Source organism: Megalops cyprinoides, chromosome 14 (genome assembly GCF_013368585.1).
Source record: "Megalops cyprinoides isolate fMegCyp1 chromosome 14, fMegCyp1.pri, whole genome shotgun sequence".
Lineage (NCBI taxonomy): Eukaryota > Metazoa > Chordata > Actinopteri > Elopiformes > Megalopidae > Megalops > Megalops cyprinoides.
Window position 1 is genome coordinate 9,588,527 of NC_050596.1, and position 12,254 is coordinate 9,600,780.

General features: G+C 38.3%; 1 protein-coding gene across 1 annotated transcript in view; it reads left to right on the forward strand.

Annotated features, from left to right (window-relative positions):
• Positions 1 to 12,254, forward strand: part of LOC118788896 (dachshund homolog 1-like) — an 87,500-nt gene that overhangs the window by 61,537 nt on the left and 13,709 nt on the right. Inside the window, exons 4-6 of the mRNA XM_036545091.1 lie at positions 2,861 to 3,033; positions 3,584 to 3,719; positions 4,168 to 4,302. Of these exons, the coding sequence (XP_036400984.1) occupies positions 2,861 to 3,033; positions 3,584 to 3,719; positions 4,168 to 4,302 (444 nt within the window). The remainder of the gene's footprint in view (positions 1 to 2,860; positions 3,034 to 3,583; positions 3,720 to 4,167; positions 4,303 to 12,254) is intronic.

Sequence of the window (12,254 nt, forward strand, 5' to 3'; positions counted from 1 at the left end):
TAGCATATATTAGCTATATTAATAATAATGATGGATTGCATTAATGTAGCTGCTTTTAATGCATCTCAAAACCTTTTAGACCCACTTGAACCATCCACAATGTGAAATAACAGCCTGGGTGGTGCGCGGCAGCCATTTTGCGCCAAAATGTTCACCACCATCAGCCTAGATGGAGAGAGGGGAAATTATTTGGTTAATTAAATTGGAGGATGTGTAGAGGGTCATATTGGGAATTTGGCCAAGACACTGGGCAACCTCATACTCTTTGTGATAAGTGCCACTGGATCTGTAATTACCACATTAAACAAAAAATGGAAAGTCTCCTGGAAAGCCTCATATATTCAGGGTGTAGGTTCAGGATTTATGATTAAAGTCTGAATAGACTTAAAAGTGGTTAGCTCTGGGCAGTGACAGCCAGACACATTTCTCCACTTAAGGCTAAATGAAAATTTTAGTGCTCCTTGACACTAGTAATGTAGGTATATATTTTTAGCTTGATAATCATAAACCAACACTCATATTGCAGTGGTATTGCGGGGTATTGCTCGGTTGAAAGTGGAGGGTATTGCAGACTTACTTCAGGAGCAGAAATCAAAACAGTAATTGTTGACCATTGATTGGTCCTCACTGGATGAAAACTCACTGTTGTATTGGTTTATATGCATTGATTGGTTCACATTAGATAAAACCTTCCTGTGGGATCTTGAAATTTATGAGAACAAGTGAGAGAACCATGAAGACAGAGACCACACCACAGAGAGCTGCTCTTTACCACAGTGGAGCTGTCTTTCAGATGCCTTATTACAAAGGGAGTTTACACAAGAAGTAGTATTCATAGCCAGGGAGGTTAAGGAATATCCTTTTAAACAGCAAGGCAAGTTTATATCCTTGTTTCTTTCTTGTGTATGCCTTCTCTCTAAAAACCATGCAGCCAATCTTTTGTGCCACATTCAATGGCTGGATATCACTCATTCTGGCTTTTGTGTGTCTTTGAAACATAGATGTATGGATGAATGTCTCGCTCAATTTGTGCCTTGTGGTCCGGCGAGTGTTCCGTGATCAAACTGCGTTTGTGCAAGCATTTAATTGAGAGCAACCGTGAGAATTGTAATTGATTTAGAATTGCTGTTCTACAGTACAAGAGACGCAGTCATAAGATGTTGCTCGGCCTCTTCTGTCTTTTTCTTCTGTGGCTTTTTTTTTTTTTTTAACCATTCTGGGATGTGCTCCTCCGGTAATCTGCATGCTGTCTTTCCTATGGAAATCAGTGTTTCTTCTGGAGGGAAAAGACAGAGAGGAGCTTGTGTTCCTTTTCAACCCTGCCTCATTGCGTTCGAGGCCTCGCAGCTCTGATCCCCTTTGCCCTGCAGCTATTGATAGTTTGGTCAAAGGCGAAGTTGAATGGCGTTGATTAGCTAGCGGCACAGTTGTTTTCCTCTTTAGCGATAGCCCGCCAAGAAACATAGACCCGGGAACCCAATCAGTTTCAAGTGGGAGGATGAAGTTTCCCTGTAAAGGGCTTGTTTAAAACCTTTGAGAGGCCAAAATGTTCCCAGTCGCTTTTGATGCATTCCCCGTTCACAGTCAATGCGGAGACTGAGTTTAGTTTCAATGTAAGGGCAGACCCTTAACTGCAGTCACATTTGTGTGTCCCTGTCACAACACGCACTTCTTTAAAACCATGGTTTTCTTTACGTTCGTTTGATTGCTTTCTATGGTTGTTCCATGGTTTACTTAGAATTATTAACATAAATACAGTAAGCAGAGTGTTGTATATGTGAATTGTGTTTATTATCTTATGGTATGGTGTAACAATTCAAAAGTAGTCATATTATGTATAATTGTATCAAATGTATAAAAGCAGTATTATCTATGTGGTCCAGAATACTGTAAATTGGCCTATGGTTATCTGTATGTGTTCATCTGGGTAATGGCTTTCCTAATTGACTGCTTTCTACAGTTTTTTTTTTTTTTTTTCAGCACATTGCGCATTTATAATGAACACATTTACATAATTTGATGTTATTGCTTACAGTTTAATTGATACATCTGTAAGGTTTTCGAAACTTTTGATTTTTTTTCCACAAATAGATGTATAATTAACAACCATTGTAAAACATTTGTCTGTTATGCTAATACAGCTGCTACACCTTATGAGGCAATCATTTTCATTATTTTATTATTCGCTCTGCAGAAGTGTTCATCATGCGTTAACAGCTATTACAGCTATTATGTTATTCCTAATAAAATGTTTTTATTGAAAGGGTGCCGAGTCGTCCATGTTGTGAGTGTATTGATTCTTCCAGTTAAAATATATTAAATTTTGTAGAGGCACATTTAAACACTTGAGTTTTAAATGGGGATAAAGCTGACAGTGCCCCAGCCTTATAACCTATTAATGCTCTTTCCTTTCTATACTGACAAACCAGGGGTTCTCAGCGTTTTAGTGGTGACCTATTTGGAAACCTTGAATTGGATAGAGGGCCCGAAAGAAAGAACAGTGCTCATGAAAATAAATGAAGTCCAAAGCAATATATTTTTATTTGCTTTATGTTCCGAATGTGTATGCTCATTAACTTAAACATGTTATGTTCAAGTTGTAAAACATAATTGAATAGCTTGAATAATTAACAAGGGAAAGAGCTACACTGCACTACTCAGCAACAACAACCAGTCTAGTTTTTTGTTTTTATATGTGTATATTACATGTATATATTATTATTATTATATAAAAATGTGTGTATCATACGCATATTTTCTCATTATCTTAATCCCAAAAGCAATCAAAGGGAAGATTGTTTTGGTTGAGGTTTAAGTGAAACTCTCATGTATATAGTAACCAGTCTCGTTCTTTGTTTAGGTTTGGAGCTCCCATTTATGATGATGCCACACCCCCTGATTCCAGTCAGCCTACCTCCCGCGTCAGTCACCATGGCGATGAGTCAGATGAACCACCTCAGCACCATTGCAAACATGGCCGCAGCTGCTCAGGTCCAGAGCGCACCATCCCGAATGGTGACCTCTGTCATAAAGGTGACACTAAGTGCCATTTATTCAATCACTTCGACACAGCATGGGTGTGGAGACATTTTACAGGTGCACTAGCTCTAATGTAGGAGGTTTTTTTTTTAATCTAGACAAAAGCTTTAGCCACACCTAAAATAAATTCATACAGTATGTTGCTAGTTTGTGTCAGTAAATAGCTTTTGTATTTTTTTTCTTAAACGCTACCATTTCCTATTTTGCAATATGATTGAATGTAATACAACTTTTACACAATGAATGTCATTTAATTTTTTTTTTTTCACCGTGTATTGAAATGCTATGCGAGATTGTGTAGAACAGTTTCGGTTTTAGTCCTAACCCATGTGTTTCAAATAATTAGACTGAATGTCAATAAATGCCTCATCTCAAAAGTTTTACATGAAAAATCTTCTTAGGGCATGGACAACAGCTAAGAAATTGAACAAGAATAAAAAGGGAAATTGCTTCTGTGTGGCACGCAGTCTTCGTGTCATTAGAGAAAAGTCCAAAATATCAGACCCAGGGTGGGTGTTAATTGCTTTCTGACTTTCGGCTGCAGGAACGTGTACCAGACAGTCCATCCCCTGCTCCTTCTCTGGAAGACGGGAGGAGACCAGGCAGCCAGGCATCGTCACATCAAAGCAGCAGTGCGTCCAGCTCTCCCGCTCGCACAGAAAGCTCCTCTGACAGAATACGTAAGTGTCCCCGCCCTCACCTGAATGGATAAAATTATAGCCTTGCTGAATATTCTACTTTTTGATAACACCTGAGATTGACACATTTAGAAGCTAGTTTTTAATTGGCCAATTAGAATTACATTGAATTACATTTAGAAAACATCCTTGAACTTCACACAGCCTCATGTACTGTGTTTGATGGGCAGGAAATTGTCAGGCTGCTGGCAGCTCTGAAGAGTGTGAAAGCCAATCCAAGAACAATTAATTGATTGATTGGGTGAATGTTTGATTTATTCATTGAATGAATTGATTGGTTGATTTTGAATTTTAAGTGTTATTCATAATCTTTATATAAATGAGTGTGCTGTACAGTCTTTGTGCAAACATTAACAACAGATTCACATCTGTAGGCACAGTTTATACTTGTTCATTTTCCCATGCTTATATATTACTTTTCCATTTTAAGCCTTGCACCAGAATGGGCTCTCCATGAACCAGGCTTTTCTGGGGCTGTCTCCAAATGTGCTGCCAGGTCCTAAGGAGGGAGATCTTGCCACTCATGAGCTTGGGCATGAAATCAAAAGACTACATGCTGAAAAAGGTCAGACCCATTTCTGCTCGTCACATTTTAACAAACTCATCTTCACATCATGATGGATTATATGTTGACCTCATTACCACCACAGGAACTTTAGCGGACATTCAGGATGATTTGAATGGTTCTTTTAATTTTGCTGAGCTTTGACCTTGATGTTGAATCCGCAATCCAATATCATACAATAACGCTCTGGCTTGGGCTCTTGCAAATATGTGCATACATATAAAGACAATTTGCATTAGCAGTGAATGGAATATGCCTGCATTTGAAAGAGGATTTGTGCTTGATGATTAAAACTGCAGCTTGATCATTTGAAAAAAGTCATTAAAATGATGAAACAAGTTTGATTTTATTTGAAATAATTCACTTACATGAACATTAGTTGTGAAAACAGTTTATACTGCCTATTAATAACACATGCCTTCTACATGGACTGACAGTGGTTTGATATGTTTTGGGGTGTAAAGCAATAGCCAGGCAGCGTCCTTTGCAGCATTGGAACTTACTCATTGTTTGTAAATACTGGCATACGTAAAACCACCAACTGATGAGGTGGTTCCTCAGTCATCATCTGTAGGCCTGGTGACTACTCTGAGACCAAGCACACACCGCTGTTCTCTAACACAATGGAATGAATGTCAGCAACACCTAAGGTGGACAAACTAGCCAAAGAGCCAAGTCCTCTTTAACTATGGCTCAGGGTTTTATGTAGACCACCCCACGAGATGACAGCAAGAATGGTGTAGACACACAGAATGAAACGCTATTATTCCATGCGTGTGCCTCACACCAGACTGGAGCCCCGTTGAAAGTCTGTGAGATGAGCTGAAATGACATGTAGTATCTAGAGGGTCAGAGACCAATGCACAGTCACATGTTCATTCAGGGCCTGTAAGACAAAACCTAACAAGAAAGCCCCCGCAACCTGGCGCAAAGCTTGTGTCACAGCCGCACAGCTTATATCGTTACGTTCTCACAAACACTCAGTGGGACTGCTAGGTGAGCCGTTCATGGAAAAGCTATCACATTCTTATCTCACGCAAGAGCTACTGTTGCATAGACAGCATGAGGATGTGCATTGAACTTCCCATAAGACGAGGGACATTGCGTTGACCGGCAAACCCAAAGCACACGAGTAAACAGGGTCATGTTGGTTTCTTTCTGTGCTTTGCTTTCTTGGTTTTCACCATGTTTGACATCAAACAGGTCAAATGACCCCGTTGTTTTGACATTCTCAGTAATTAGGAGAGGCAATGCTTATGCTAAACTCATTCAAGCATACCACAGATAGTCATGAAGAATCAATTCATCAAATAAATTGGGGGAAAAAAAATTGAAAATCCACACTTTCTTCTTCTAATAACATACGTGCATGAATGGAGAGATATGTTAAGCACTATTCATACATAGGTTGTACATTCTAAATAAGTTCAATAAAATAAATTACTGGTACGTCTCACCAGTTGATTAGAATTCAGAGTCCAGGGTCTCAGACAGTGGGAAGCGTGTGTATAAACCCCTCTATTAATGTAGAGGAGTGCAACTAAATTAGTTACCAATTTTCTGAGCATGAATTATAATGAACAAAGCTTCTCTGGGCTCCCAGAGTTGTCATTTTCATAATAACCCCGGACCTTAATTTGGTAAGTTGCTTATTTATTGATTTTTTTTTTTCGCTTGAAGTTTTTCATCCGCCTAATGAGGATGGTACAAAGGTGAGCAGTCAGCACAACGGACACGTCCCTTTTATCATAATAAAAGAGACGATCTGAATAAAGCGCACAGGTTCATGCAACAAGATGAGATGGACTCTACAAAGAGATCCAGAAGGAACCAGTACATTACACTGACTTAGACCAAAAGTAATCGTAACAAAAGCTTCAAGTGAATGGAATGAAATTAATGATACGCATATTTAATGAGTTGATACCCAGTGTATAGAGTTATATATGTAGACGTATCCCATTGTTTAGGAAAAGTTCTTATAATTCTGATGTTTATGCCAGTAAATACTGGGTTTCTGTTCTCCCTTAGAAAGGTTTAGAAATCCCCTGCAAGTTGTGACATTGTATTGGTTTATGCTTGACTGACTAGCCAATAAGATCACATCAAAGTGGCATTGTGGATAAAGCCACTTAAAGAAGAGAAGATATTTGTAAATACTCAAAGAGAACATTGCATGACAGCTGTGGACTGATGTTGTGTACTCCATGCATTATTCATATGTTCTCCCTATAGATTACAACTGGTGTAAGCCGCAACAAACACTGTGAGAGCACTTTGCATAAACAAGCATTCCATTTGGTATAACTGAAGGACAGAGACAGCATTGTGATAAAATGAGAAGCGTGTTTCTGCTGTAGAACTTTAAAGAATCGCATTAGGGAGACATATGGCTGTTTTCTGTTTGGAGATTTTGAAAAATACTTTTAGTTTTCTGTATGCACTCCCATATTGTTGTATGCTGTGTTTTATTCAATGGAAATACATACAGCGTTTGTCTATTGTTTTTGATGCTGTTGTGGTGGTTTTATGTAAGACTGCTTTCTCTAGCTTGAAAGTAAAAATGCAACTTTCCCTCGTAATTGCATTCGGTGACACATATAGAAGTTTCTAGGCTTCGCAAAATCAATGCCCTTAGCATTCCAACTTCACTCAAGATCTGAGGGCTGCTAATGCTGACTAGCTGACTTGTGTCAGGCAAAAAAAAAAAACAAATTTTAAGCAACCTTAGCAGAAGATATCTATTTATGATCAAACAACATATCAGCTTCCTCAGTCGGAATAAAACTGCGCTGCATAATATTTCGGTGTGGGATCAATCAGATTTTGAATTCATGTAACAAATCCTGCTGATGGTGCAGGCCAAGGTTCTCCTTCAGGGCAGGAGAGTTCACGGAGGTGTTCTCTCTCCTGCATGACTATCCCACTTCATGACAACACAGTCTATTAATCATATTTCACTGAAAGGATGCTCTTGAAAAAAAGGGGGATCTTTTTCATTTGTCAAATGTCTTAAATGTGACAGAACGCTCCTTCTGCCAAGATGCAGTGCTTGGGTAGGGGCTAAATGTGCTGTGGTCAGCTGAGTGCTACTGGTGAGAGAAAGAAGCACGCTTAATAATGTAATAGCATTCTGTTGGGATGGTGATAATTCCCTCTGTGTCAGAAGGCATTTGCTACGTTGTTTTATACCAGGCATCATTCAGAGTACATATCGACAAATAAAAATAAATGTGTATTTTCAAAATTCAGTCTCATTCAGGGCTGCGTTTAAGTTTGCTGTGTTGTCCAAGATGTCCGCTTACAGTTGTAACTGATGAGCATCTGGATGTCATATTTACATAATCGCCATTCCTAAGAAATGATAAAGGGAAAAGTATGACTGCAGCCATTTACATTACATTACATGCATTTAGCTGATGTGCTTATCCAGAGCAACTTCCAGCACAATAGAACTTAAGTGCATGTGTTCAAGTTAAATGATACAATACATCATCACAATACTACATGTAGAACATATAAATTTACTTTATTTTAGACTTTAGAACATATAAATGCATTTTTACTGTCACTTACCATGCTATTAAACAAATATAACTGTTTATATCTAGATATTTTTACCTACTCTGTTCATTGTGTTATGCAAGAGCCAAGAGCCTTCATGCTGACTTCAAGACATATCCATCACACTGTAATTACCTAAATTAAACCCAACAGAAAAGGGAGATGAAGGGAATAAGAAAAGTTCCGTCTGTCTGCTCTGTAGCAGCTTCACTGTGTTTTTTGAAAGGTGGTGTGTTTCTCAGTCACCTTGACAGAGAATTTCCTGCTCATCCTCCCTAGCAGTGCCCTGTCAATTAGGCATTTAAAGAATAATCTCTTTAGCTGTGAGTCCGTGCCAGTTTTCTGCCATCTGTAAATTGAGCATTAGTTGTTCACGCTGTGCAAATCCAGGGTTGCGAATAATGTTATCAAAACAGATTTCCGCACATTTACCCCGCTGCCTAGTTAAAAATATTCAACTGATTTTAATAACTGTGAATGGGTTGCAAATGGATTGTGAATGATGGGCTCTTTTTGGTTACTTTTTAAAAAGTTAAATTCCTTTCTGTTTTTACCTTACCTTTATCCCTCTCTCAAATATGTGTGCTGAATGAATGAAAAAAATGACTAATTAATTATTAGTATTATTTGAAAAAAAGCATAATGGAAATTGAATTTGATGTGACAAATGATAAGCAAATGCAAAATGAGAGGCACAATGTTTTTCCACGATAAGAACTAAAAAAAGGGTTTGAGAGGGTACTTAACTGATTTTATTTCTTCATATCAGATAAGATTTGAGGAGTGATCATTGTTCAGCAGTTTCCTTCAGAACACCTTCATACTGATAACTCTTTGTCTCGCATATGCAAATAATTGCATGTGTATTTATAGAAGTGTAGACACCGTTTTTACACTGTGGAACATTGTGAGGTCTACATCAGACAGCCTACAGTTTGGTTTCACAAGTGTTACAGTTGCAGCATTCCATCTCCATGCATTTTTATTGGTTTACGCGCTCCCAGATTGGCAGCACCAGTGGCCTTGCTTATGAAGATGAAGAACATCCTGCATTTCAATTGAAGAAAATTCAGTCCATTGATTTGCAGATTTGCACTTTTAGGATCTGTTTCAAGGTCACTGCATTGAAAAACAAATGCAGGGTTTTATTCCGTCATCACAATCTGTCATGCAAACCCTTAAACCTCAGTGGGCAGGTAATGACATGCACCAGGGCTTCATTATGCAAAAGAAAGAGGAAATGCTGATTTTCAACAAATGGACATTCTGACCTTTTTGTAATAAGTATGACTCAGGCTGTACAAAAATAAGATAACTTGTCCTTGAATGTCAGACAATATTGGCATTCTGTCTAACTTGTCAGCATCAATGCCATAACTGTGGTAAAAAGAAAAAGTTACGTTGCTTTTTATGTAGTGTATTTTTCTCTATTTAGGATTTTGGTGTTGCTTTATATTGCACAAAATCCTTCGAAAATTAAAACCTATATGGAATGCTTCATGCAGTGCTTCATGGATGCTCGCCTGCATGGGTATGTCCGTCAATCTCCATTTTGATCCTTTCCGCTTGATCAACATTGAGACAATAAAGACAGTGTCTTTCTTTGACGCGTTGTTGGTAATTCATAGCAATTGAATATGCCTGTGTTACTTTTAACAATCTAGCAATCATGGGCAGGTGCACAACCATGAATCTTTTACCCTTGGTTTTTTCTTCCGCACCACAATCATCCCCTGGCCCTGAGAATATATTTCATTTTATTAAGGCAAAACAAAGGAGTCATTATTTCAAAGGGGGCGAGTACAGTGGTATGCTGAATGGGTAATAAATAGCAAGGCTCAGCCACAGGGCAGTTGAAATATAATGATTTCCTACAAGAAAATATGAGGTTGTCATTCTCTGAAAAGTCATGCTAAATGTCAGCTTTTTAAGGTCCTGATGCTAATGCTGAGCCCATGAACTGTAATGTTTTCATAGCCTTTATGAAACACAGTCCAGTGACTGTACTGATTATCCTTCCCACCTTGTCTCCTGTTTCCAAATGGGTTTCCATGGGAGGCAATGCAATATCCAAACGCAGAGATTGTTACGGAAGGAAAGAAATAACAGCGATGGATTTCATGGAGATATTGAACACCAATCCAAACTCTTGATCCTGGGTTAGCATAGTCAACTGTTTTACAACCGTTTTATATTGTACATTGCTAAGTAATGCAATATCATTCTGTATTCACATCCATATACCCAAGTGGCTTTTGTAAATGAAGCCAGGCTGTATTCTTGTCATAATGGCTTAATATGTAGTCTTGTGCGTTTGGTATTTTGAGAGCTTAATTTTGTTGACCAACTTTATGGTGCAGCAGTGATGTTTTATATCTTGTCAGGCCAATAAGCAGCAGTTTCACTGTGATACTTGTCATGATTCATTACAGAACAATACCCTGCTTTAGTTTTGAACAAAGGCTAATATTGCAAAAAGGAAAGTTAATGGTGAACTAGCCTAGTACGTCAGTCAAAAACAGAATACCGCCAGATCCGAACCAATCAAACATCATCAGTGTTTGCCCTTATCAGGTACAGCTTTAGAATTCAATGAATTATGGATTACAGAAAATTCGCCACAAATTAGACCTCAGGTTTTTCACATCATAATCATTAGGTCGCCCTTTACACAGCAGATAAAGCAGATAAATACTTCTAATACAGTTCAAGGCCAAATTAGAATGAAAGTAGGATCTTGCCTTTAAGAATGGGAGTTGACATCCTCCAGCTTTTTGGTTTTCCCCCCTGGGAAGACCCAGGTGTGCCGACATGGGCTTCACTTGTCAGCACTGCATATCACAGTTACTGCTCACACAAAGCTGTCCTCTTTTCTCCCTGATAAGGGGACTATCTGAATATCTGAGCACAGGAGCCACTTCAGTTCTTAAGATCATCTTCCTTTAAGTGCAGAATCAGATGAAAGGCCGTCTGGGATTGTGCTGGAATACCAGCAATTAGAAAGTAATGTGGTGTTCATTAAATATCAATAACAGCTATTTATTTAGGTAATTTTTTAGACTTTTCTAACTTCCTGTTGTTATCTTAAAATGGAATTTTTAATGGAAAACATCTGAAATATACATTGGCTATTTTTTCATCTGGGTCACTTTTAAGTATATTTTTAGACCTTTTCGAAAGACTAAAGTTAACTTAAGCATTTTCGCTCCATTGATTTTCTGGATTCAAGAGCCTCATTAAGTGTACAACTTATAACACATAAAGAGGCGATAAACCAAGATCACTCAAAGTGATAGTTTTTTCCATTCTCAGCTCCTCAAGTCAATTCCTAAGTCCAGATTTAGTAGCAAGGCACAATATGGGGAGAGAAAATAAAGCAGGAAAAGTGATTTATCACCGCTAGTATACTGTCAAGGACTCCCATCGCAGCTGTGGGAGGAGGGTGGTATTTCAGATTATGGCATTTCAATCTGAATGTGTTGCATTTACAGTGTGCCCATTTTATATGTGGCTCCTAATATCCAGTGAAACAGTTGAGCGTGAAATGTTGTTTGTGACATGAGTGACCTGAAAGGCTTTCACGAGGGCCGTTGCATCTGCTAGAGGCAGCGTCTGCGGAGAGATATTCCTGGGAATCGGGAGGTTCAGTTTTATAGGGTCCTTCCCTTGTCCACTTGGTGCTGCAGTTTAATTGAAGTCGATGATTTTGGACCAGCTGTGAGAAACAGTGATCACAATGTATGCCAAAATGAAGTGCTCGAAATGAAAGCTTGTTGAATGAAGAAAAGAGACAAACGCTTTTTTAGAGCCACTAAAAATCCTTTTGTCTAAATTATATACTGTCTCAATAATAGTAATTTATGGCATGCGAGCTCTGAGTGTTTCCCAAGACAATTTCAATAGGGTCATATATAATAATAAAAGTTGCTCACTACTGGTGTGTAAAACTGGTAATCACATTACATTTTAATGGGTACATCCCTAAGTTAAATTGATCTCAAAAATAAAAAGATATTAAAGAGTAGGTAGTCTTTTGTCTGATCACTTTGAAACAGTACAGTAATGTATCATAAGGGCAACATTATTATCAGTTTCTATCCCTTCCACAGATTACATATTTTCACACCTCTGTAAAAGCCTTTGCAAATATTCAGCTGTTGGTTAGTTTATGTTTACATGGCATTTTTAGATGCAGGTTATAATGATTTGCTCAATCTGTTCTGGAGATAGATGAAACAAATAGTTTAAACTGATTAATGTGAGAGCAGCTGTTGGTAGGATTTGGCAGACTTTGCTGTTGGTGACTGTAGGTGGGAGAAGTAGGGATGATTGATTTGTGCAGGACATAGATTACCACAGAAGCATCCGCTGCACAAAGCTTGCATTAT